This window comes from Parambassis ranga, chromosome 9, assembly GCF_900634625.1.
Source record: "Parambassis ranga chromosome 9, fParRan2.1, whole genome shotgun sequence".
In the NCBI taxonomy this organism is placed as follows: domain Eukaryota; kingdom Metazoa; phylum Chordata; class Actinopteri; family Ambassidae; genus Parambassis; species Parambassis ranga.
Genome location: NC_041030.1, coordinates 13,309,044 through 13,336,174, shown reverse-complemented (window position 1 = coordinate 13,336,174; position 27,131 = coordinate 13,309,044). Strand labels below are relative to the sequence as shown.

Genomic DNA, 27,131 nt, shown 5'->3' with positions numbered 1-27,131 from the left:
ACAGATTCCCTTAGTTATGAACACACAACCAGGACAGTTTAACTTTTGAAAAAATTAAGCACGTGGTTCAACTGACGATAGATGGCGTTTGGTCGAAATCCAGGAAGAGATACAAATACAGTGGTTTTTAACTTCCTTACTATAAAGGGAAAAAATATGAGCGTAACAAACGTCTGGGGAGTGTTACTGTACAGTTTTAGTCTGAAGTAATCCACCGTAGATCCACGCAGCATACAGTTAATATAGTATTTTGTTATATTTAGAATTCTAACAGAGTATATTGACCTGAGAAAATTAAGAAGAACATGGAAGCTTCTCCACCAGTAGAGGGCGGTAGCAGGCTTGCATCGCTTTTACAAGAAGGCAAGTGGTGCATTTACGTACAACAGGAAATATGGCACTCAACACAAACAAATGATAACAAATAGTAGTAAAATATCGTATTTGTCAAGCATTTTTGGTGTTTTCTTTTTTAAATGTAATGTAATACGTAATACTGTCGTTTGGCTGTTATAATGATCTAAATGAATAGGTCTACTCACACGGTATTGAGTTAGTCCACGGATCAGAATTTACGAAGATCCATGGAACGCATCACAGGTTATCATCACCACCATCAAAGCCAGTGTCACCCCCTAGCAGCAGCAAGGTGTCACATTAGCAGCTTACCGCCTGCTTCTTTCTGTTCGTACTTGTAATATTTTATTACACATTTCTTCTGGACATCTCGGGGTCTTTGGTGCCATGAGGAGAATCAGCTTTTTCGTGGTTTTCTTGGTGCTTTCCGCGTCTTTGCTATGCACAGCCGAAGCGGCCAGGAGCAGGACCAGCAACCAGAACAGCTTCCGACGAGCAGCTAACGGCATCTATCAGACTCTGAGCAGCGTCTTCGGAGAGGACAACATCAGAGGGTTATACAAGGTCAGTCAGGTTACATCCAGTGTAACAACAGGGACTAGCTTGTAGTAGCTAGCAGCCGATGTGGTTGGTAGCGAGAGCATGGCGAACAGGAAATCAAGCGCGCCCGGGCCTGAGCAACAATTTCAGGGATGCCATTTTAGAAAAAAAAATAGCCTATTATATGGTATTTATCCCATAGAAGAGCTCTGTCGATGTAGCATTCTTGTAAACACAAATGTACAGTTTGAAATCTTGGCATTTTTGCTTCAATATTTTGTTGTGTGCAACTCATTTTCATTCATCCATCAGTGAGAACTACACATATTGTTATATAGCTTCATTGGTCCAGGCCCTAACAGCTGTTTCTTTACATATACTCCCTTTAAGTTTATAACAAAGCTTTCTTTGTTAAGGAAACGTCGGACCAGCTACGTCACTGTCATTGGTCCAGCAGCATTTCCTGTATTTTTTTAAATATAAAGTGATTTCCTGTGTTCAGCTGCCACAGCAAAACGTTATGACGTACAGGCCAATCACGTGATTATCAATTTATCAATCCACACATTAGCTTTAGGCAGAACATTTAAAAACAAACAACAACATGGAAAACATATACACATTTCCATGTATAGATGTGAATGTTGAAGTCTGTCTCACTAATACATGTAAATGAGTTCCGGCTCAGACAGACAGTGGAGTGTGGTTGCACACATTACTCTAAATAATAACTCCCTATGATAACTTGTGATATCAATACAGTGGTTGTCTGCTCATTTCAGAAAGAATGGCAGTGGGTTATTTTATGAATTATATATTTAAGAATTATTTGATTTGTAGCCCATTTAGAGAGCTGGAGAGATACCAAAAACTGTAAACTGTACTGTCACATTTGAATTTCCACACAGAAGGCTTCTGTAGATGACAGAAAGTAACAGCTAGAGAGATATGTGGAGTTGTGTCAAATTTTCCCAGTGCTAAGACAATATTTTGGCAGGCAAATGATAACAGTCAGCTTAAACTTGTGTTAGGTTGTGCAGCCATGAAGCATTGTTCATTCCCTGGTCTCTTTCACTGTACACCATTATGTCAAAAATAAATGAGAGGAACACACTAACCACCTGCCACTTTCCACTCTCATGTGCTAGTTCTTTTCCAAAGCAACGGAGCGGTTTGTCCATGGAGTGGACTCCTTTCTGGACACCATCTGGAAGATCTGGTCGGATCTGCTGGATGTAATGGGCATCGATTGTAAGTCTTTAAATGTATTTTAGGTAGTAATTTCAAAGTGAAACATGGCATGTGAGAATCACATTTATACATTCCTTAACTGATGAAGAACTACTTCTTGTTCTCTATGCAAAACTCAAACTTCCTTAACTGATGAAGAACTACTTCTTGTTCTCTATGCAGCCTCAAACCTCAGCCACTACTTTAGCCCCACATCTCTCACCAACTCCCCAGCGCGGGCCCTGCTCCTGGTTGCCGCTGTACTCTTGGCCTACTGGTTCCTGTCTATGTTCCTGGGGGGATTCTTTTACCTGCTGCATGCTGTGTTTGGACGCTTCTTCTGGCTGGCGCGTGTCACCCTGTTCGCCTTGTCCTGCCTCTACATCCTGCAGAAGTTTGAGGGCGACCCAGAGCGTGCGGTGCTGCCGTTATGCTTCATCATGGCCGTGTACTTCATGACGGGGCCTGTTGGGGCATACTGGCGTCGTGGAGGCGGGGCTGGTTCACTGGAAGAGAAGATCGACCACCTGGACACTCAGATCAGGCTTCTCAACATCAGGCTGAGCCGTGTCATAGACAGCCTGGAACGCCCCGGGGATCAGTAGACCTACTGTAGGCCGAAGCAGGGATGATTTTGTGGGGTGGGTGGCCATTCCAAGATGTATTTGATTTCTGCACACATCTGCAGCTACACAACTGCAGGGTATTTACAACTCTATGGGGACAGAACTAGATTTGAACACAGTATTTTAACAGCTTGAATTGATTTTAGTAATGAGATAAATATCCTCCTGGACAGTCCACTTGGAGATCACACAGATCAACCAAACAACATTTTGTTTCCTTTAAGTTTTGTCTTGAGGCTTTTCTACATCTCTGAAGAAGCTATCAGAGAGATGTCTGATGTGTTTGTTTTTTTTTTAATGTTGGCCCAATTTTACACTTCAACTGCTTTTAAGAATCTCCCAAATTAGAGTTTTTAAAGTTCTGTTGACTAAATGAGCATATTTTATGTTTATTTTCATCCTTGTAAATAACTGGGGAGTTAACTTTTTGTCCTCAAAAACGTCCATGTCCTTAAAATGTTTGGAAACTGCCGAAGTAGGAAAGAGTAATATGTGATGTCTTCAAGATGTTGGATAGTTGTTCATATAGTAAGATTTATTTATTTCATTTTCCATCCAAACAACATGTACTGTAGATCTAGTTTGTTTCTTTGAGTCACCATTACAGTGTGACAGTAGTTTGACATCAGGACCTCCTTTTCTTGTGTGAATGTGAGCAAATATCTTTGATCTACTCCTGTGTGTGTGTGTGTATGTGTGTGAGGGTCATGCTTGTGAAATGGAAAAGCACTGTATTAAACGTCACCATCAGACTTTGAGAAAACACAGACAGGCAGCAATATCTCAGGGACTCACCCAACGCATATGTTGAAGTGAAATGAGATATAATCACTATATTAAAACCATGTCCTGTTTTCTTGGAGTCTCTCTTTAGAGTTTTCTCAGTAACGTATATGTATTTTTATTTTTTTGCATCTTTTTATTTTTCATTTTTGTTAGATAAAGAATGATGAAAATTAAATCAAGCTTTTTTATTAATTGTTCTTATATATGCATGGTATTATCATATGGATCTGTAGTTAGTAAGTCTCAGTTATGCATTTGGGAAATAACGATGCTAATATTTGAACATGGGAATACATTTATCCTAAAGATGTAGTTTGGGAAAAAAGGAGGCTTTGCATTTTTTGTCAACTTTTTTTAGGTGGGATCTTTTTGTCACCTTGAGATCCAGTGCCTTTGATCCTGTGGAAAATATTGCACAAGTCCATAAACCCTGCTTAACATTTCATGTAAAAAAATCACTTGCCAGAATTTAATGGTAGTTTACAACCAGCCTGATTGATTCATGCAGTAAACATTGTATTGTAACAGTGCATTCTTATCGTGCATCGCTACGGTCCTCACTATATATTAATTCCAGACATTATTTTTCATCGTATTGTAGTAAGGAATGGTCCCTTTCTCACTGTTTATGCTATATACCTAATCTAAACACACCCCGAGTTTCCTTTGTGTAAATTCAACTGTACTCTGTAAACATGTTTTTATATTAGTGACCCTAATGCTGTGCAGATTGTGAAAGAAAAGTTGGTACTCTGAGATGCGGTGAGATGTATTTTGAATGTCAATACTACAAATGCAATGTTAACATTCTTGAAGAGTACAGGTGCAATAGGTCCACAACAGGTACAATAACATTTTTTTCCCTTAGCAGTCTGGTAATAACGTGTTCATTACTATGGGTAAGCTCATTTTCTCATCAGACCTGTTTTGCGTATCAGCATTGAAGACAAACTACTAATATATATTTAATTAAAAACAGGTTGTCTTAATGTTTATAAGTCCCTGAGTTCGGAAAAATATTTTTGTTTTGCCCAGATGTGTAGTTTGAGGCACACCACCCATATATACAGTAATAATAATCTAGACTTTTTGCATGCTGTGCTTTTTATGCCTATAATATTGAGTTACACAGTGTATAGATGTTGTGGACTGTTTTGTAGAGAGCCCATACTAAATGTGATGTGTAATGTGATGAATTAGCAAGGCATCTATTATATTTAAGTCTTGCTTTATACCATTCCTGTTAATATTTGCACTGATTTCCGAACAGTGTAGACCAAATTATCACACTTGCCAAGGCTGTTAGACATTATGAGCCTAAACTCTCCTTTCATTCAGTAACGACTGCAGTGCTGTCTGTCTCATGGTCCACTTTTTAAAACGTAACATAAAAATGAAAGGTTTTGACAGAGGGCATCGATTCTGGTGTTATGTAATGTAATATGTGTATGTTAAACTAATGAAGGTGTTCTGTGAATAACAGTAATCATGTGTCTTGTTGATGAAAGGTGTTACCAGTTTACAGGTGCATTGTATTTTAGGAACATTTAAACCTAATCTTTAGTTTAGATCCAGGATTTGGAGCGGTTTTTTGACAGTTTTTTGTATTTTAGAAAACTGAATTTTAACGGTGTTAAATTGCACACAAATTCTCACATTGTGAAAACACTCAGAGTGCTTCAAGTGAGGCTTCACCAGCTATCAGAGGCAGTGAAATGTAGAAGTCGGCGCTAGCTGTAGTTGAATTCATGTACCACTTGTTACCAGTGATGCTGAACGGTGCCTGTGAATCCCTCTTTTGGTATCTCAGCATTAGTTTGAATGCTACAATCAGATTATTTCTGCTGTCTTCTGAATGACTTTCTGTACTGTACCCTACATATTTTTATTATTCTATGTAGCCTGCTTTTTATAATATGCTGTGCCATTTTTTTATTTGTATTTGTTTGTCCAAGTAAATGCTGATTTTTTTTTTCATTTAATTTTTTGAACCTTTTTTAATCTATTTTCTGTACCTAAGTGACGTGGCAAGAGCCAAACTGTCGTCTGCCTGCTGTTCTGTTGTCTACTTTGTGTCTCGAGTGTGTGTCCTTATGAAAACTTGCTGGTTGGGAAAGTGATTATTTTTGTGTTGGAGTGAAAATGAGGTCCAGATTTGAATAAATTAAACATCACAGTATGATTGAATGAGTCCTGACTTCCCCTAAAAGTGTGTATGAGAAAGAGCAAAAGAGTGCAGTGAGCGTATGCTTAGGAAAACTATTTTTCAATTACCTAAACAATTACTATTGTTTACATGGTTTAGTATTTAACAGTAGCTTTCTACCTGTTAGAATCACCTCATTTGGCAAAAGGTAATGATATAACCCACGTTTAATTAAATGGAAAACTGACACAAAGATAAAGTATATTTATTGCAGTACCATAAGGTATCAAACAGACAACGGTCAAATTAGCTGTTGATGTTCAGTCTGACAATAACCCAAACAAAAAATCATCTTTGGTTTCCGGCACTGCCTAAATTGTAGAAAAATAGTTTATAATACAGACTTTGACCTCTATGTACCTTTTTTGAAAAAGGTTTGTTTTCATTTAATTTCAGTCCTGCCATTCCTAAATCCAATTTTCAGTAAGTACTTAATGAATCCATATGTTTTAAATGCCATCAGGCACCTGAAGATCTATTTTTAAAAAAAGAAATTACATACTTTGTAAACAAGAGTGGTTTATTCATGTAGTGATAAAAAATTCATTTGTAATACAATGTGCATTGCATGTCTGAATACTTCGTTAGGACCAATTAGTTCAAACATCTTAAGTAAGCAAGTAAGATTTTAGATTTTAGGGTATTTATTTTCGGTTCTCATTGATTCAGTCAAACTGTGTTTTATCAATAAAGGGAACTACTCTGGGATTTTGCATAGAAATGTTGTGGCTATTACCACAAACATTAACAATCAGGTGAAATCAGCATGAAAACAGTCGTGTCATAGATTTTTGGTCTAACATGACAGGTTTAATCTAAAAGTACATACTGATCAATGGTTACTTGCGTCTGTGTACACGTTCCTCATTACTCTGGGTGACATCACTTGACATCACAACTTGTTTGACAAACAAAACTGTAACTCTGACTGTACAAACTAATTCATATTCAAAATGAATATTTGTAAAGAAAACCTGACCAACAGCTGATTTTCACATTCTAAAGGTACTAAATTGTCTTTGGCTGTGCTTTGCTAGGTAGGTACTAATCGAGTGCTATTATTTACAGTCATGTTTAAAAGTTAGTACGCCCTCCTTTAATTCAATGCTTTTTGTGTGATAATAAAATTATCACAGTGGTTATTAGTAATAAGCAAATACAACATGTAACTTTTCAAGAAATTTCAATCAGTTCAATTTTATCTGTGGAGTGTCTTTAACAAATAAAAATTGTTTGTAAGTGCTCTACAGACCCCAAAAGAAGCCGTTTTGGCAGTAAAATTAAATATTTCAAAGCAATATAATATGAGCCTCCATTCATTACCACCTGCCTGAAGGTTTAACTTGGTCCAAGAAAGCAACACTCCCAAGAAAGGCTGGAGCCATGGGAACCCCAGACCACAAAAGACTCAGAGGTCTAAGATTCATAGTATGTCCATTTGTTTCTAGTAAAAATAATTAAATGTACTGGCCTGGAGGTCCCTTCAAGTCAGACCTTGAGGAAAATCAGTATAATGGGCACCCTTAGATAAAAGATGCATCTGTCAATATTATCCACTTTTTCTCCAAACATCTCCTCAGCTATTTGTCACTGTGTGGCAGTCTTGTGCAGCAAAATGTCTTTAGAAATGTGTAAAAAAAAATGACATGGTGTCCAAATGCAGTGATGGTGCTTGCCGAGGCACTGGCTACTCACAGGTCAGCATTCCATCAGTCACTCCAGGCTCTTCCAGGCTGTCAGAAATGTGCAACAACTTTAATGTCCAGGCCGCCTGCACCACCTGCACCGGTACCAGAACCCTGAGCGGGGTGTGGTCCCATTTGGATGTGGTGGAGACCAGAGTTGAAGCTGGCACACAGTAAGTTGTTGCAATCACTAGGAGCCAGAGACACCAGTGGACCAGCACCATCCAGAGACAATGTTCCTAAACAGACTGAGTGGAGAGAAGGTTTAAAGCTGTGTTTGTCTTTGTGTGTGTGTACATGTTTTCTCTCAATGAGAGGAGATATTACCTGCTGTATTCTGATCCCAGATTTTGACAGAGCTGTCATGGGAGGATGTTGCTACCCGAGCAGTGCTGCCAGGCATAAACATACAGCAGGCTGTAGTTTGGAGGTGACCTCTATACTCCACAACTTTACAGCCAGGCTGGCGGAGGTCCCAGAGCTAATAACAAACAAAGTTACTGATGACAAACGATAACGTCAAAATATATATATATTCAATATATCTTGACTAACACACTACAAAATGTGCATGTGTAAGCAATGCAGCATGTATAACTGCATAAACTCTGCTCTTATATATGGTCACCCTCCTCACATTTGTCCATACTTGCTATGAAAGATTAATTTCACACCAACAAGCCACAAAATATATTATTAATATGAGCATCAACCGATCAGTAACCCCCTACTGCTACACCTTTAGACTCAACTAAATCACTACACAAACGCCTCCACCACTCTCACCGTGGCTTCACAACCCTGGCCTCCAAAGCCGTTGCTGCTGGACACCAGGTGGTTACCATTGGGAGAGACGTCACAGTGGGTCTGGATGTATTGCTTAGCAGGAAAAGTGTTGGTCACCTGCCATGCACGGCTATCCCACACTCTGTACACATAACCAGACAACACAGCAAATTACCATAAACATGTATACAGTGTATAGTTAACCAAGGGACAAATTCAGTTATGTCTGCTCCACAATGTTCTAACTTCAAACTTCATTGCCCTAAAGTCATCTAAAGTCATCTACTTTTCAACCGGGGAGGGTCCAGCCCACCCAAAGTTCCGTCTTGCCCACTGAATAAAAGGGAAAAACGTTTAATCAATGGAAAAATACACCACACCAGTGTCATTTCTTTTTGATGATTGGGTGGGAAGCCTAACAGTCTTCCTCACGTGATATAACACAAGACCCATGGGGTCTCCCCATCTGTATTCTGCCTCTTCTCCACTGTTATATATCACTGTTTTAAGCCATTAAGCCAAAGGCTGCTGCTGATGTTAGCAACACTGCTGCTAGGTCGAGTCAGGCTCCAGCTACTCGACATGTCAACTCAACAGGCCCACCTGTTATTTCAACCAGCCCACCCCAATATAACAGGCTAGACCGGCCCTGTTTTCAACATATGGTGTGCGCAATGAGTGCTGAAAGTTATTCATAATTAAGCAAGGACAACATGTTTTGTTTCCATGGAACTTACTCTTACAGCATGAATTATCCAAATATAATGTATTATATCACTGGAAAACATCCTCGGTCTTAAATTGCATGGAATACCTAGTGTCTGATTACAGTCAACATGAACAATAGTGGGAATCAAAGGTGCAGGATGGCATTACTTATTTATTAGGATGTTTAATCACATTCTTTCACATCATCATTAAAAGTAGCTGCTGACAAGCAAAACAATGATGACATCTTTGACATCACATGCATGATTCACATACTCAGAGTTTGTTCATTCTTTACCTTGGACGTCATGTAAAACAATCCCAAGACTTAACACTGCCTCCTGTGTTCTAACTGGCTCGGTGCAGCTACATTTTGCCAGACCAAATCAGGATAACAGCCGTGAACTGCAGGGCAATAAATAATTTTCCTAACTGGCTGCATGAGTTAATGTTCATTCCTCTCTTAGCTCCAAATGGCCATGTATGAATTCAGTGCTACAGATTCAAAATTGTAACTACAGTACTTGCTTTTTCTGTCTAAGTGTTACAGCCAAATTGGATTTGAGCTCACCTTTGGCTGGTTAACAGATAGACCTGTAACTGACTTAACCTGCCGACCAAAGACGGGTAACCAGAGAAGACTACAAAAATCTACACTGGTGTTACAATGACAATAAAAGCATTGTACTGACATAAGGAATCCCTTTGACAGTTATTTCAGCCCTGCATTGTTCTCCAATAGGGAACACTGCAGGCCTGCATATAACTCAAATGTGTCACTAATTTCATAACTATGCAAACAAAATTCATATTAGATTAAATTAATCAATGGTTGTCTACCTACAGTACCTTATGGTCTTATCCTCAGAGGTCTGGACTACAGAGGAGCTTGCTGGCACCCAACACACATGAGTCACCTGGACAGAGACCAGACAATGAAAAGGTTTACACCCTAAAGCAAAATCTGAAAAATCTGATTGGGTAATCTCAATTATATTTCTTACATGTACACGCCTGAAGGCAGTTCAGCCTGCTTAAAACAATTCTTAATGCAAGAATGTGAGCCACAAAAACACACACTATAATTCTCACCAGGTTTCGGGAGATGTTGTGTCTCTGTTCACATTTTGCAGATTCTATATCCCACAGGCACATCCAGTTGTCACGAGAACCAGTGCACAGCTTTCTTCCATCTATGAACCAAAGTTAAATATAGTACCAACGTTAAGAGCAGATGTAATGACGGGCAGCAAATATTGTATATATGTATTCTGATATATTATGAATTACACAATGTCAATTGTGTCTTAATATTTTCAGTCAAAATGTTTCTTTATTGTGCATGTACCAGGGCTAATAGCTAGTCCATTCACCACCAATTCATGCCCACAAAATTCCTGAATTGGTTCGTCGCCCTGGTTTAGGTCCCACATCAAAACGGTCTTGTCTCTTGAGGCACTAAATATCCATGTACTACCTGGATAACAAACCACCTATCAAATAGACAGAGGCAGAAATTAGAGGAGATGGGAATGGTGGAGGTGAACATGTGAAATGTGTCACAGCTCAAACAGCACCACACCTTTATCAGTTTGTGCACACACAATATTGACGTTACCTTGGTAACCTCTCGGTTGTGACCCTGAAAGGACTGACACATCCGGCCTTGTTTCCAGTCATACACTACCACAGCCTGCAGGGGTGGACACACACAAACAAGTTCAACGCGCTAAGCATTACATGCTTAAGGATTTTTCATACAATGCCCTCCCTGAATGCAGTCGATCGCATCTCTAATAATGGCAGATCACACTTATCATACTTTAGCATTTTACTATGTGAGCTCCAATCATCGTTAATGTAATGCAGCTTGAAACTTAAAAAAAAGTCAGATAAAACTAATACAACTACTTTATAATTAAGCCTGTGTTTCAATTTTTGAATTACAACCTGATAGATGTGTAAAAATACCTGGTCACTCCCACCAGAGACACACAGATCTGGGCTGAGATTGGTCACAGTGTTAATGGATCCTTGATGGGCAGGTTCATACTGCACTACCTGACTGTCGAAAGTAGTATCTGCCTTCTCTCCCTGAGTAGCCCTGCACAGAAAACACCAATAAAAAAGTAATAAATATTGTGTAGTACAAATAAAGACACAAAGTGTTTCCATTGTCTCACCTGTAGAGCTCAGACCTCTTGCGAAACTTGCTCTGTAGTTTACCCATGTCTGCCTAAGAACCTGCAGCCACACGGAGGCACAGACACAGAAAGAAACACTCATTGCTCCGACTCCATTATAGCAACTAAAAGTCTATGAGTCCCAGTTGTAAGTGGTAATGATGGGGGAGTAATGACTCACAACTCGTTGCAACATTACAACCATTAGGTGCAGTTCAAAAACACATAACAGCAATGATGATAACACCACTGCAACTAAATGCACTCAGCTTATTGTTTTATAGCATAAATACAAAGTGAAGCAAAGGTGTGTAAACTTAGACTGTTCTGATAAATAGATTTGTGTTTTAACATAGTTTTGCCACGAACTAATTTGCATAAGGCAGACCAGTTCAACGTGACATTAACCCCACCACACAAACACTACATTCTCACACAAGCACAGCTAAGCTCCTCCCTCATTATCCGACCGTACTCCTCAAACAACCGACAGGAAGGAGAGGGCTCAAATCCTATTAGAGCCGCATCATTACTGTCACAAACAATTAGTCACTGGAAAATACCCGCTATGAACTGTGCTGGCAAACGTTATGCAACAGCGCCCGCGGGATTTTAACGACAGTTACTAATGGCGAAAAAACAGTCAATGACTCGTAGTAACACACGCTCCTATAGAGAACCGGAGTAACGTTTCTTACCCGTCACTGGCAGGTGTGGACGCGGGGTTGATGCTGAGGTTGAGTGGCTACCTTGCTAGCATGCTAACTAATCTTTACAAGTCATGCTAAGTTAGACCAGTGCACTAGTAGCGCTAAAACTTGGATGCACACACGTTAAAACTTGGTAAAGTCGCTGCTGAAATGACAGCGTAGCGTTTCCCCTGGACTGCCATGACAATTCGCGGTCCTTACTGCGTGGGGAAAAGCACACAAGTGTCTTTTAACCACCACAGACCCATCCCTCCCCCCGTAGCGACCAGGCAGCGACGCTTTCTCGTATCTAGGCGAGGACGAGGTCACGTGACACGGGGAAGGAAGTAATCGGAAGCTCTTTGTCTTACAAAATAAAAGCATGTTTACTACGTACCATTGCTATCTGGCCCCACCTCACTTGTGTACAGTTGTGTACAGTTTCTCTGCCCATGTGTCCGACAAAGGCATTAGATTCACATGTAAAACTAAGAGTAAAAAAAGACATACATAAAAACCAGCTATAGAAAAAACCTGAGCAGTTACAAACCAATAAAATACACAATATATATTTGATTGAAATAAAACCCACTATTTTAAACTAAATTGAAACAGAACTGAAAGCTATGAAAAATAAAAGCCTTGCTTAATCATTGCATAGTGTATTTTTTATGCTAGGTGGTAAATAAATGAGTAATCTGTGTACAATCTCTGCATCATTAAAGCACAATGTCAATGAATTGTATTAGAGGGAGCTCTTTCAAAACTGGGTCTCAGAACTAGGTAATATCACAGGACCCACCCTAAGGCAATACCATCTTTAACTGGCACTGCTTTAGTGATACATATCAAATTCCTTGACAAAAATCAAAAGCACTGCAAGTACCACAAAGTCAGCTTCTGTGTGCACTCTGTAATGCTGATCCCTAACTGTATACCTATAGCCTATGTCTGACAGATACACAACTGCTGATATGTTTTCATAACACGAGAACGGAAAAGACATGTGATTATCTTTGATTAATTATTCTCATTTAAAGTTACATGCCTTACGTTAATGGAAGGTAACAGCAGTGATCCAGTGGGTTTTAGCCTACAGCGTTGAATATGGTTTGTTCAAATGGGACTCTCTTCCTTAAACACAATTTTGCTGAATAACACTTAACAGGTTAAAATGTTACTGACCTGTGGCTAAGTGTCCCTTTAGAGAGCTGGTTGTTTGACCTTCATTACCGGCAGACTGAATGACTCCCCAAGCTCCAAATCTGGGACAAATTAGACAGTTCCCTTGACAGCTAACATTCAATTATTCTATTTCTATTCTTATTTTCATGTCATGTTTTCAGGTACTTCAGTGTATTTATGTTTTTTTCCTCTGTGGACTCAGGAAAGGCGAGGCCAGTTTCAACTTCATGAGCTGGATTTACTAAATGCATTACATGCAATTAAGCACTGAGTCACTGGGTTGTCCCCTTTTAAATGATCTAAATGGGCCACTTAGTTAGGTTACAATCAACACTGTTCAATACCTCTGTGAGATGGCCTCAATTCTAACTTTTTGTTTGCTCTGTATATAGTTAAACTATTACAAAACTCTTACAGTCAAAGCATGTCAGGTCAATGCAATGCAGTCGAATATCAGTATATACACACAATAGTAATAAAATTCTTTATAATCTTGTCCTACAGGGGGCACTTTTTGGTGGTGCACTCAGTCTCTATGTACTATAGTGCACTTGTTGCCATGTTGTCATGTACACAGCCAGGTTATTGCTAAGTTATTTAGATTTCTGTTCACTGTCCTTGCTTCATATGAAAATGATGCTGGTTTTATTAGTCTACAAACTAGTAAAAAAAACAAGGGACTGACATGCAAATGGATGCAAATTCCTGGGACGGAACTCAATATTTTACACTTAATGTTACACCTGATTACTACTGTTCTTGTAATGAATAGCATGCTATTTGAATCAGGGTCCATAACTAAACCTATGATGTGACCTAACATAAGACACAGAATAGGCATACTATAGTACATATTTGGCCAGTCCATATTTGAGGTCAAAGGTCCTTTTGTTGTATTGCTATATTGACACACATTGTTAAAAACATTATTACAAAATTGCAGCAGATAATTTAGAGTGTTAAAATGTCAGAAACATCTATCCATCCATACATACATCTTCTGAACCTGCTTTGTCTTGCAGTGCAGGGTCATGGGGCATGGAGCCTATCCCAGCCAGGACAACACAAACTTATACTAATGCATCATCTCAGGTGCACTTCAAACTTATTTATGTTCATATGTCTGCTGTAATGTGTGTGTATTGGAGTTTTTCATGTATTCTTTGTGGTTCTTTGATTGTTTTTGATGTATGCTGCTGGTACTACAACCCAATTTCCCTACAGGGATTAATACTTCTTAATCTTAATCTTAATCAGACAAACAACCATCCACAGAATGTGGGAGGAAGCCCTGGCAGAGAAACCCACGCAGGCACAGGAAGAACGTGCAGACTCCACACAGAAAGGCCCCAGGCAGAAACATTTTAGGCAAAGATGGGCCACAACCTGTGACCCACTAAGATCCAAAAGCTGGAAGCTTCTCAAGCAGGCCTTAAACACCAAATACCATCATGCAGCTCTCCAAACATCTGTAAACAGCTGAAACAAAAATCACGGTGACTATGAATCAAGCAAACTACGACATTAAAAGGCAAAACTTACCACAGTACACTGACAGGATCTGGGGGCCGAGTCAATCTGCAGCTGGCGCCTCCGAGCTGAGTTTCAGAGACCTGTGTGACATCACAGACAGTTCATCTATCTTCAGACTACGGTCTGAGACTGACAGAACTCTACCACCTAAAGGAAGAAGAAATGATGGGCTGGCCTTTGAGTGAGTTAACACAATGTTTGCTGGCTAATGATAGCACAGCACATCAGCGTGGAAGTAGCTTCAGCATCTGGAGGCTTTTAAATAGAAACAACAAAGACTTTTGAGGGAAAGGTACCACAAATACCCTTATGTTCCACTCTTTCCTAACAGTCAAGTGTGAAATGTATCCCAAAATAATCATAGTATTAAAAAAAGCTCTGCTAACAGCACAACATCTGCCCTTTGCAGGAGGCTAGAAATAAAAATAGAACACAAAAACCACATCCATTTAAATTATATTTCTGTAAATCGTGGAGTGTCTTGGTCACCATGATGACTTCCTCCCACAGAGGAACGGTAACTGTCCCCCTGTGTGTGGAGAAACGGGGCTCAGCGTGTCCATTCATACGCGTTTTGTGTTCCACAGGTCGGAATACTTGTGTGGCGTGTGTTTGACGTGACACTCCCCCCCTGAGTCGATGGGAGGCCGACGTCACCCTGCCAGCGGAGGAGTGGATGGCCTCTGTAATAAAAATACATGAAGAGAATTGAGGAAAAGGAGAAGATTGGCCGGGGGGAGAGAGAGAAAGGCAACAACACGGCGTTTGTTCCTTCCTTTCTCGGCGCTGCCGCTGCTGCTGCTGAGCCATGGACGGGAGCGCGTTTTTTTAACGTCGGGATATAATTTCGCTCCGGCTGAAACGCGGTGTTATGTGCGGCTTTCTTGGCATTTTGAACACAGACACACATAGATAACTGTACTGTATCCAAGCCTAGCGGATTGGAGTGAAAGTCCGCCATATTCTGCCTTACCACGCCCGGGGAGTGGAGCCATTGGAAAATAAAGGGACAGCTTCTTTATTCATGTGTTTTCCTGCTTGCCCACATCCACAGACGCTGGCTTGAACGCAGCGGGGGCACTTTGTGGATTGGAAAATATCAACATTGAAGACTTTATAGAGAGAGAGAGAGGGAGAGCTGGCCGGCCACGGATGACAATGCTTAACAAGATCACAGAAGAGCAGTATACGGAGGATGTGTCTTAAAGGGATCTGTTGATCTGACTGAGACGGAAAAGCAGATTACACCAATTAAGATTGTACAGATATTTAACCCAAAACCGCTTTTGGACACTTTTATTTTGAAGCTGTCCGGAGGCTCGGAGAAAGCGACCCGACACGGGGTGGTGGGGGGGAGGGAGGGAGGGGGAATGGGGGGAGGTCAATAATTTCTCACATATCTAGTTTTCCTTTTCCACCACAATCCACGCGCTGTTCTGGCTTCATTATAAAGGGCGTCCACGCGTTATTATTTCACCACAAGCAGGCCTGTATGTGGACGATACTCGGCATCCACAGGCCGCTCTGCTCCCCTCCCCACCCACCACCACCACTCCCCCCTCTCTCTTTTACTCCGGTGAAATCTACTCCAGAAATCTGGATGAATCGGTAAAAGAGGAGAAACAAGTGGGAAAGTGCGTATAAAAAAAACAGAAGAGACGATGACCCTGGAATCCATAATGGCGTGCTGCCTGAGCGAGGAGGCGAAAGAAGCCAGGCGGATCAACGACGAGATCGAAAGGCAGCTCCGCCGGGATAAGAGGGACGCACGCCGGGAGCTGAAACTGTTGCTTCTCGGTAAGCTCGGCTGGTGAGGGGGGGAGAGAGAGAGAGAGGGAAAAACACCTTTGTGGCAGGTGGGTTTCTGTTGGTGTTGTTAATGGAGCTTCCCACCTGAGTGAAGTTGAGGAGTGGGTGGTGGGTGAGAAACTGTCAGTGTGTGAGTGGAGCGCACAGATTGACAGGTCAGAGGGGGAGAGAGGGAGGGTGAGAGAAGGAGGAGATGCTGCCCAGCGCAGGCCCGCACCGCTTCCACTGTTGTGATTAAAAAAAATAAATAACCACCTGATTTGAATAACTGTGCCGGGTTAGTATCGAGGAAAAGTCATGCTCACCACTCACTGTGGGCCTGTGCAGGCCAGGCATTACACAGGGCCCGTCCAGGTGCTGCGCTTATATGGGCCAAAGTCTGCACTTTATTGGGTGCAATCAAGGCAGTTTTGCAGCGTAACACCCAAACCCTGGCAATGATTACATCGCAGGTGTCAGCCTATAGGGAAACATCAGGAGCTGGCTGTACTATAACACGTGTGATGGTATGCTCATGCTCATCCATTATGATGTATGTAGTCATTTACAAACTAAACTAGTGTCTAATCAGACATTTAAACACTTGTCATACATTTTCAGTGTAGAATGGTTGTAATCATGAGGGATTAGTCATGGTGGTGAAATGTGAGGAAAACAAGTCATCTACTTACCATCCCGTATTAAATTAGATTTTCACTGAAAAGCCCATTAGATGTGATGACTGTGGCCTTGGAGAATGGTGCCTGAAACCCCTCCTCCTCCTCCTCTTTCTCAGTTCCTTGGAAAATGCATAAAGGAAGATGAAGATCCTTCTCAGGAATTGAATGAGGAAGGTTTGCTGTCTTGTGAGCGTGTAACAATGAAATGAATCCCCCTTAAACAGGATTGAAGGGGCGCTGACCACCACCACCACCGCCACTACCTCTACCTCTTGTTGAATGTGTTGTTGTGTGCCCCTTAATCTCTTTTAATACCCAACAACACGCTCATTATGCAAACACATAAACAGCCAGTGACCTACACTAACAAACAAACACAAAAATTTTTGATTTTTATCAAATTATTAGTCACTCTTGTGTGATAGTGTAGCAGCTCCTAATAAGTGGGCCCTATCAGCACAGACTATTGTGTTTCAGAGTGCTTTAATAGCACGCCTCTAATGACAGGATGCTTACAATTAATGCCTTTAAATATGGAGTCCTAGAAAACATAGTGGGATCCATTAAGTAGAGTAAAAAGTTTGCTGCAGCAGCGAATCAGGTTGAATGAGTGTTGATTTGAGTACGTTTCCATATCCTCTTAATGGATGTAAGATGCTGGTGATGGTTTCAAAGAATATTCTGTATATTTTAAACACAGTTCTGTGATGTGGTGTCAGGTGGAGGCTAAACCGGGACATTAGACCTCACAAAGCCTTTTCTAAAGAAGGCATACGTCCGAGCATCTAAAACATTTACAACCAAATCAACCATTTTGTTCCGTAGCTTAGTGAATGTATCAGATTCTACTCACTCTGGTACTGCACGCCACTTTTACTACGAGTGCTCGAGTTAACCAGAGAAAGCTCTGTGTGTGTGTGTGTGTGTGCGCTCCCTGTGGCCCCAGTAACCCATATTCTGTCGGTGTATTGTGGGTTTTCAGACTCAGTAATTGCTTTGTGTCCCCGGGGACTCGAGCGCACAAAACTCTGCAGTGGAGTTTAGAAGTTTTTCAACTCCTTAGTATGTCCATCACTGACTTTCTTTTTTATTTGTTTTACAAATCATCTCGGCTTTTAAACTTCATCTTTCAAAGCCGCTAATTGCTTTGTCTCCACAGGGACTGTGAAACAAACGCAATACAACAAATGAAAGCATTGCAAGCATTTAATTCATCCACTTTGTGCGTCTAATATCCATTACGAGGTTGTAGACTAACTACGGAAATGTACTGACATCACCAGCAGTCCGTGAGTTGATGCAGTGGATGTTGTAAAGGCATCATACTGTTCTATCATATCACGTGTACGCCCGCTGGTGTCTACAGGAATGTAGATTGGGCACCGACACACTTCATTTCCTTGCTTTTTGGGTATCTTTATATTCTCTTAAAGACAAATTGCTCAGTTGTGGGTAGCTTCACAGAGCCTCTCCTTCAAATCCAGCATCTGGTTTGGCTTTCTAGTACAGTTGGGTCCCTCGTTCAAAGGCCCCACACAGACATGTCTGCACAGACACAACAAATTGGCGGGCACAACTGCACCCTCTGATTTAAAAATGCCCCCCTCCCATTAGAAGATGCTGAGCACAGATGTAGCTTTAATGCTAGATTGAAACATAGGCTTAGTAAGATTGGTGACACAGGATCAATCCACCTAAATCAACAACAGGAAAGCAATGAGCCACATGGTTTCAGCTCTGCTCTCCTCCAGCATTTCATCAGCATAAAACGCGTGTTCGTTCCAAATTAATTTGTGGATTATGACAATGATTTAATTACAGTGAACTCCAGCAGTTTTCACAAATAAACTCCAGAGGATCGGGTCCAGACATCATCAACACGCCCACTCTCTCACTGGGAATTTTCTGGACAGTTATCACACATCAGTTCCATCAGGCATCACACGGACTTTGGCCTAGGCAGTATAAAACCTGCTTAATGTCCGGTGCAACTTTGTGGGGGGACTTCTTGTTCTTTAATGTTGTGTATCAGTGAAATGAATGTATTCAAAATGTCTCAAACGTGTTGACAGTCAAATAGGTTAAAGATGAGTCTTCTATCAGTCTTTTCTACACCTCCTAAATGAATTTAAATTTGCTTAATTACAAAAGTGGCACAGCCCAACTTCAACCCTTAAGAGACCAATGGACCTAGTTTTTGACATCTGTCCCCCATTGTACGCACTCATTTTTCATATACGCAGACAGAAAAGTGGGATGGTGTCAGAAATCAGATTAAACAATATTTGAAATCATTGGCACGTTACAGCACTGCAATTTACACTCAATGCGTCAGAAACGTTTGCAAAGGCGTTGATCTGCCCGATCACTGCTGGCTGCTTTTATCAGACAAATGAGAGCGGTGGGAACTTTGTCAAGGCTGCGACTGAACAAAGTCCACCTCCTCCAACAAACACATGGTTGTAATTGTGAGAGGAAGCACTAAAGATGTCTTATGATTCCTGGAGGAGGAATTTTGACCAATATTATTGATTCTGTCTCACTATAAGAAAACTCAAAAAACATCGGTAGGCTAATACTGTAGGACAGTATGCATTTTGTTGACGGGCTAATTTGCAGACTTATGTTTGTGTATTATTGACACCTCAGTCTACCGAGCTATTCGGTTGCACCAGATTTTCTTCAATTCTGCCGTTTATGGCTTATGGCTGACTGCCATACTGAATGGATTTAACACCCAGGGGAATGAGTTTCTTTTATGAAAGTGAAAACAAAAGCAGTGGTTTAAATCGTTAAAATGTTATCCAACAGTCTCAACAGCTGGATTAAAGATTATTATGGGATTTTCTTTTATTCAGTTAAGACTCATTTTCAAATCCCTGGTCAAGCATCATTTGGACCTATGAATTTATTTTACTGTAGTATTCATTTTTTGGACTCAGCATAGCATTATTATTTTATGTTATTTCACTTTAAAGGACTAACTTGTTGAGCAGGTGCATTGTGAAACATGGAAGTTTTTACAGAAACAATAGGAAAAGTGAAAGTGGCTCTGTGTGTGTGTTAGAATATTAGTCAAGCAATGACATTCTGATACTGGTGTGTATTTAGGGGCTGTAATTTGTTGGTGAACAGTGACCGACAGCCATTCTTGTTTCTTTTTCATAGCAGTATTGTTTTATTGAGGCTTTAGTTGTGCATATTGTGCTGCTGACAGTTAAGTTTTTTTAAACACTCTGACACACACAGGGCAGTTTGTTTCTCTCCCTCTCTCTGACTCCATCTATGAGTCCTGGGGGCTCAGTGTACTCACTTCAGATGTGATGCTGATCCATACACACCAGCCTTCAGCACAGGTTAATCCTGGGTCAGTGCATTGATTTGAAAGGTGACTCAGCAGCCGTTAATGGCCAGTGCTCACTCACACACTCTTTTTTTATGGAGTTATTCTGTGGTATAACAGAGAAGATCCATTAAGTCCCAGATGTGGTCAAGCTACTGGAGGAAATGTGACATTGCTGTATAACCATCTTAAGTTTCTCCACCCTTCTCCACAAGTCTAAAACTGGTCCACTTTGCCCGCTTAAAAAATTAGAGGGGTGGATGCCGTAAAGCATTAACTCATTTGCAGTCTCCATCAGCTACTACTTGTCATTGAAGTTAATGTAATAATTAATCACAAAGCTCCCACTCACCCAGTGACACAAGGTCAAAGGAGAGTAGCATTAGCATGTAGCATGAGCATTTTCTGGATTATTTTCACAGATTACCACAGTTGTTCGCATGTTTGAAAATAAAATCACACAATTCACTATTGATATAATATAGCATTATTAGCATTAGTTGCTAAAATTAGCATAGCTTTACTGTGATATTTGACAGCTGCAACAAGCAAAATGTTATAGAGAATAAATATATCTCAATGCTTTTGTACATATTAGCACAGTGTCATTGCCTTGTGTGTTAATAATTTGTAAATAGGATTTAAAAGGGTTAGAGTTGGTGCTCGGTTCAAGAGCACTTCGTGGATAATCGTGCTCCAGTTGCATTATTACTACCCTCTCTGCTCATTTCACACTGCTAATTTGGCAGCCCCACAATGGAAAAACAGTTTGTCTAAAGGTTATTGTATTTCCAGCCTAGTTTGGTCTGTAGCTTAGCTTTGTAAAGCACCCTCTCTTTGTTATGAGCCTGTACAGTAATACTTTTTATGAGACAAAGTACAAAGGAGTGCAGCATATACAGATTCTACAAGAGAGACTGTCAGTCACAGCACACATCTCTGCACCACTGACATGCTAAAACACACACATACACACACAGGCTATTCAGGAGTAAGCAGTGAGGTGAAGTTAGACTGTTGCTCTGCCAGGATTCTCAATGAACCAAAGAGAAAGTTCTTCACACCCGAATAGTTCCTGTCACCACTGGGAGGAAAGAGATGTTGTTCTTGGTCTGTCACCAGACCAAGCAAACACACCTAGGAGAGGAAAGAGTCAAGCATATAATATTAAATGTAGTGTTCATCTGTGTGCCTGTGTGTAATATCCAATTTTGGATGTTTAATATTTCTTTTTCTCCCTCAAAAAATCCATTATTAATGCTTCTATTCTCTAAAACAGACAAACCTACAGTTTTATTTGCATTAATTAATCATTCTGTATTAATATTGAATCTAATGACTGTGTGCAGTATGAAAATGGAGTGCTGACTCCCTCAGATTTAGAACCATTGCTTTCATTTTCTGGGCCTTGGCCCTACTCAGCAGGATATGGATGTAAAGGAAAAAGGCCTGCTAGGTCCTGAACAGACAGTGTTAGTGACTAGCTGCTGCTTGTGCTTTTGCTTATAGAAGTCCAGCAATATCAAATGTGATTAAATGTGACGTTTAAAGTGAAATCCTGCACAAGCCAATGAAATAAATAAACTCTTTGTCCTCCCTTCTGCTCTTTCAGGCACTGGAGAAAGTGGGAAGAGCACGTTCATCAAACAGATGAGGATTATCCACGGTGCTGGTTACTCCGATGAGGACAAAAGGGGCTTCACCAAACTGGTCTATCAGAACATCTTCACTGCCATGCAGGCCATGATCCGAGCCATGGAGACACTCAAGATCCCCTACAAATATGAGCACAACAAGGTGAATGAGATGCTCTCGCTCATTTTATTCCCACAGCTGAAATGATTGACAAACAGTTTGAGGAGAAGAAAGTGGTCACAGCGTACTCGCATATTTTTAGCATGCTTTCTATCTTACTGGGACAGACATCCATTTCCTGCTCTTCTTTTCACTTCCTGTGTCCTTAAAGCACTCCATTACACCCTGTGTGTATTTGTGTCTGCACACACACACACAAATATACAACTAGACAAGAGGGACTTGCCCTATGCTACTCAGCCAAATTTGACCTCACTCTCCGTAACCATTACTTCAGCAGGTCCTGTTCTCTCTCTCTCTTTCTCTCTCTCTTTCTCTCTCGCCTTTTTTAATCTGTACACTTGTAGTCATAGTAGGGGGGAGCTGTTTCAGTGACAGCTTACCTACAGTTCATTCCCTATGAGAGGGACAACTGAAAGCAAGTGAAGCGTAGGAGTCATCACCTTGGCAACATTTTTTTGTAAATCAGACCATTTTAGGCGACAGCTGCTTCAGGCCACAGGCCAGTCAGACTGATTTGTGGCACACCTTCATCTGGCTTCTTTCTGCATCATCCACATGACACACAGACTGTAACCACTCGTCAAAAAGGGAAGCCAGACACATACTGAAACCTACTGTTAAGTAGGTGGATAGATTTCACAATCACCAGGATGTACACGAGGGTCTGCAGGAACATCAGTGAACACAAGTTACTGTGCATGCACTAGGAAACCAAAGGGTGAATGTTAAGAACAGTTCTATGAAGAGCTTCACTCCTGTCCACTAGGATGATGTGTCTGTGCTGTGTACAGCCGTGCATGTCAGCATCATTGTGCAAACAGTGAGATTTACGAATAAGTCCACAACTTGGATGTAACTTGGACAAAGGCTGCTGCTGTGGTGAATCATCACTTTATTGCTTGGTATCATTTCCTATCCCTCACACACACACACACACACACACACACACACACACACACACGATTCTGTCTTCTGCTTCAGACATTCAGTTTCACAATTGCTGTAAAATAAGAATCATCAGAGTGAAAATGATGCTTCTATATTTTTTATTAAAGATAAGAGTTCCCTGCATTTTACTGTACACTCATTAATCACCCTCTCTTTATACATGTACATCCAGAATTTAATCTATTAGAAAAGCCAGCTTGAGGTTAGTGTGTGAGACATACAGAAAAACATCTTGAGTCTAAAACTTGTACAGACAACACCAAAAGTACTAACTTTGTGGCCAACATCCCTGTGCTCTCATACACGCATGGCTAAAATGGGAAGTAGTTTATCTTTTGACAAAAGAGTTCACTGTCATCACAAAGGAAGTGATAGTGAAACCCGTCGATCATGTTTACACTGTCACTCTGAGCATTTATGGTAAATCTTCCCATTGTGGGCTTGTAGGCTTTTCAAATGCTCAGATTAAAGCAGGTCACTGTCCTTGAACCCATATCATTACATCATGTCCCACGCCTGCATGTTTCAATCCATCCATGAAATCCATGGATGTAGCGACAGGTGGAGTCAGTGTAATTTTCTTCGTCACTCATTACTCGTGCATTCACTTACGTTGTATTTCTCTGCACTTAGTATGCTTAGTAATTTAAAGGTGGCTGCCATGTATAATAAATGTGACTGAATCGTCATGCTCATGCATTGTTATTACAACAGCTAGTCATTTGACTGTATAATAGCCTGTCAGACTTCCATAATACACTCTTTTTAATGTGTCTGCTGCTGAACATGTGGGAGTAAGATGCTCTCCATCACCACAAACACAGAGGAAGAGTCACTTTGTCATGCTGGGCTGTTATATCTATTATCCACTGTCATCATTATGAGTACTGCAGCTTTTATTGTGAACCTACTGCTGCATTCAGACACATGTTGCTCCCTTGTCGTGGCACATAGGAGAGTTTTAATGGGAATCTGGGGCGGCAAAACTTTCCCCTTAATAGGCCCAGTGGGATTTGAGCTTAAAATATTAAGTCCATGCTAAGCCTGGAGGTGCAAAGACATTTCTTGATATGGAATATGTGAGTCAGAGATAATTAGGACTACATAACCTGCACAGTGATTGTTTTTGAAACATCTGATAAAGTTTTGATAAGTCATGCACTTGTTTTTTTTTCTTGTTTCCTCCAGGGCAACGCCAACGTTGTGAGAGAGGTGGACGTAGAAAAGGTCAACATGTTACAGAATCCTTACGTAGATGCAATCAAGAGCTTATGGAATGATCCGGGCATCCAGGAGTGTTATGATCGGAGGAGGGAGTACCAGCTGTCAGACTCCACTAAATAGTGAGTTGAAGCAAATCAGAGAGTCAAAAACTCCAGGATGCCCAACAAAAACTAAACTTTTATAATGAGGCAGAACTTTGTAAATGTGTTTAAATCCTGTGTTGTGTTTGTTCTCTCTGCCTTTCTGTAGTTACCTGAATGCATTGGACCGGATCTCTGAACCGTCCTATCTTCCCACCCAGCAGGATGTGTTGAGGGTTCGAGTCCCTACCACGGGCATCATTGAATACCCATTCGACCTGCAGAGCGTCATCTTCAGGTGAGACTAGATGTTCATTGTGGATCTTATGAACGTCTTACAGGTGATGCTGTTGGGCTGTCTTATCTAGAGAGCAAAACAAAGATGGCCACTGGAGCTCAAAAAGTACACGGACCTGGACGTGCAGTTTCACTTTTGATTCTTAGTTATATGAGATGAGAAGTTGCGCTCACATGATAAACACTTTCATCATAATGGATTAACTTTATTCCTCACAGTGGGGATCCAGACAGTAAACTCAGTGCTCATAGTGACAGTTTTCTCTCTCCTGAATGCTCCTGCCATTGACAGGATGGTAGACGTTGGAGGTCAGAGGTCAGAGAGGAGGAAGTGGATCCACTGCTTCGAGAACGTCACATCCATCATGTTCCTGGTAGCGCTCAGCGAGTACGACCAAGTTTTGGTGGAATCAGATAACGAGGTGATTGATCTTCTTTTAGACGTTTTCACTATTTTTGTAAATTTCATGTGCTGAGCTGTCTCTGGAGATGAAACGCTGTTCTGATTTAACACAATGGAAATCAGAGTCTTGTCCTGCTGGGCGGCCATCCACTCTTTTTTCCATTGGAAAGCATTTGTAAATGATCTGCCAGCTGTTTTGAATACCGCCTCAGGAACACATCTCCTTCTTAAGATGATATCGCATGTGTGTCAGTTTGTTAAAGTATATTAATGAGCAGGTGTGTGTCATCTGTTTTGTGCTTGTGTGTATTCCTTCCTTCGTTTACCACAGAAAGAGAATACTGAGCAGCTAGTTTATACATGACGCAGATGACAGATGAGTGTTTAAAACACGGCAGCTCTGTGACGTGTGCAATGTTTTTTGTCCAGAGCAGTTGTTTTGTTCAATTAAATGCTGAAATCAAGGGAGAAATGAACAACATGGCCGCCCTTTTTTACTGCTATCCCTCTGGTGCAGTAAAACATTTATTAAAATCTGTACTTAATGAGTATGAAAGACTGTGGTGTAATTAAGTGATTAACTGTCTGTCTCCCTCTGTCTCTTTGTCTCCCTCACTGTTGACACACACACACACACACTATGTAGAACCGGATGGAGGAGAGTAAAGCTCTGTTTAGGACAATAATCACATACCCCTGGTTCCAAAACTCCTCGGTCATTCTGTTCCTCAACAAGAAGGACCTGTTGGAGGAGAAGATCATGTACTCTCATCTGGTAGACTACTTCCCAGAGTATGATGGTGAGTGTCATCAGCATCCAGATCATTTGAAACCAAACGTCACAGCTTTATATATTAATGTAAGAAGATTAGGGCCACTTAGGGATTGCATAAGTTCATATAACTTAAGGCGATCATTTGTGCATGTTTAGCAGTTCATATAAAGTTCAATAAATAAATCCCTGTGTTGTGTTTCTTATATCTTACAGCAAGAGAAGAGTATTATAACTATATCTGGTAATAAATCTTAATGCAGATTATGATAAACAGCATCCAAGGGCCCAGCAATTTTCCTGGTTTTGTAGTTCCGATCTTGTTTGGTTACAAAATCAGTTTGTGTGAAAAGCCCTGTCATCTCCCGTTGTTCAGCAAGATAACACAACAAACCGGAGTGTGTTAACTGTCTGATCAACTCACTCCGTTCTTGCCTCTCAGGTTTCTAGCTAGTCTGTAAATAAAGAGTGGGCCGGCTTGGATATCCATTATCTGCTTCCGGATATCTGTTGGCTACACCAGAAGCTCCAAAACAGCTGCCTTGTCAGCTGCCCCGAGAGGCTAAGTCATCAGAAGATAGCTGATGAGTTCCCAGATTGTAGAACATCTGCCTCACCAAAAACTTTTTGTCACACACTTTGGGGTAGAATCAAAAGGCCTGACCAATTTTTTCAAAAGTGTTTTAAAAGGGAAAACCTCATCTCTTTAGACACAGATGAAATCAACATGGCTGCAGAATACATGTGATTGCACCGTGTATTGACAGAACGTGCTTCTCCTCTGTCCAGGTCCACAGAGAGACGCCCAGGCAGCACGAGAGTTTATCCTCAAGATGTTTGTGGACCTGAATCCAGACAGCGATAAGATCATCTACTCTCACTTCACCTGTGCCACTGACACAGAGAACATCCGCTTCGTCTTTGCCGCCGTCAAAGACACCATCTTGCAGCTCAACCTTAAGGAATACAACCTGGTGTAGAGCGCAGCAGAGCGGAGCGGGGCTTCCAGCGACGGGCCCACAACACACACTGACTGACGCAATCTGTGAAACGATAGCTCACACACACACATACACATACACACAAATCTGAGGAAGAAAAATCTAATAATGGTTGCATAATACTAATTTATTTGCCATTTGTTGATTTTTTTGGTTCCCAAGGGGCGAGCAAAGGGGGGGGGGGTATTTGCAAGTATTGGGGAAGGAGCGCTCCATTCCTCCTGCCTTTTTATAAACACAAAGAAAAAAAGGTTTCCATTCCT

General features: G+C 41.0%; 3 protein-coding genes across 3 annotated transcripts; 2 read left to right on the top strand and 1 right to left on the bottom strand.

Annotated features, from left to right (window-relative positions):
- The first annotated feature begins 605 nt into the window (after positions 1–605).
- On the top strand, positions 606–5,718 carry bri3bp (bri3 binding protein). Its single transcript, XM_028415029.1, has 3 exons — positions 606–921; positions 2,046–2,148; positions 2,311–5,718. The coding sequence occupies exons 1-3, from the start codon at positions 745–747 to the stop codon at positions 2,730–2,732; spliced, it is 702 nt and encodes a 233-aa protein (XP_028270830.1). The 5' UTR covers positions 606–744; the 3' UTR covers positions 2,733–5,718.
- Positions 5,719–6,034: 316 nt separating this feature from the next.
- wdr31 (WD repeat domain 31) lies at positions 6,035–12,089 on the bottom strand. The gene is made up of 10 exons (XM_028414450.1): positions 11,806–12,089; positions 11,108–11,168; positions 10,896–11,028; positions 10,543–10,617; positions 10,273–10,417; positions 10,017–10,117; positions 9,774–9,841; positions 8,217–8,358; positions 7,758–7,911; positions 6,035–7,678 (listed from the first exon to the last, which is right to left on the bottom strand). The coding sequence occupies exons 2-10, from the start codon at positions 11,152–11,154 to the stop codon at positions 7,482–7,484; spliced, it is 1,062 nt and encodes a 353-aa protein (XP_028270251.1). The 5' UTR covers positions 11,155–11,168; positions 11,806–12,089; the 3' UTR covers positions 6,035–7,481.
- Positions 12,090–15,047: 2,958 nt separating this feature from the next.
- Positions 15,048–27,042, top strand: LOC114440711 (guanine nucleotide-binding protein G(q) subunit alpha). Its single transcript, XM_028413149.1, has 7 exons — positions 15,048–16,311; positions 21,938–22,122; positions 24,280–24,434; positions 24,565–24,693; positions 24,985–25,114; positions 25,742–25,895; positions 26,657–27,042. The coding sequence occupies exons 1-7, from the start codon at positions 16,176–16,178 to the stop codon at positions 26,845–26,847; spliced, it is 1,080 nt and encodes a 359-aa protein (XP_028268950.1). The 5' UTR covers positions 15,048–16,175; the 3' UTR covers positions 26,848–27,042.
- The last annotated feature ends 89 nt before the right edge of the window (positions 27,043–27,131 follow it).

Excerpts from the sequence above, each read along its gene's own strand:
- bri3bp (XM_028415029.1), top strand. The coding sequence starts at position 745 with ATGAGGAGAATCAGCTTTTTCGTGGTTTTCTTGGTGCTTTCCGCGTCT. Across the intron at positions 922-2,045 it reads ACATCAGAGGGTTATACAAG|TTCTTTTCCAAAGCAACGGA; the intron begins GTCAGTCAGGTT and ends CTCATGTGCTAG. Across the intron at positions 2,149-2,310 it reads GGATGTAATGGGCATCGATT|CCTCAAACCTCAGCCACTAC; the intron begins GTAAGTCTTTAA and ends TTCTCTATGCAG.
- LOC114440711 (XM_028413149.1), top strand. The coding sequence starts at position 16,176 with ATGACCCTGGAATCCATAATGGCGTGCTGCCTGAGCGAGGAGGCGAAA. Across the intron at positions 16,312-21,937 it reads GCTGAAACTGTTGCTTCTCG|GCACTGGAGAAAGTGGGAAG; the intron begins GTAAGCTCGGCT and ends CTGCTCTTTCAG. Across the intron at positions 24,435-24,564 it reads CTGTCAGACTCCACTAAATA|TTACCTGAATGCATTGGACC; the intron begins GTGAGTTGAAGC and ends GCCTTTCTGTAG.
- wdr31 (XM_028414450.1), bottom strand. The coding sequence starts at position 11,154 with ATGGGTAAACTACAGAGCAAGTTTCGCAAGAGGTCTGAGCTCTACAG. Across the intron at positions 10,618-10,895 it reads TCTCTGGTGGGAGTGACCAG|GCTGTGGTAGTGTATGACTG; the intron begins GTATTTTTACAC and ends CCACCCCTGCAG. Across the intron at positions 10,418-10,542 it reads ACAACCGAGAGGTTACCAAG|GTGGTTTGTTATCCAGGTAG; the intron begins GTAACGTCAATA and ends TCTATTTGATAG.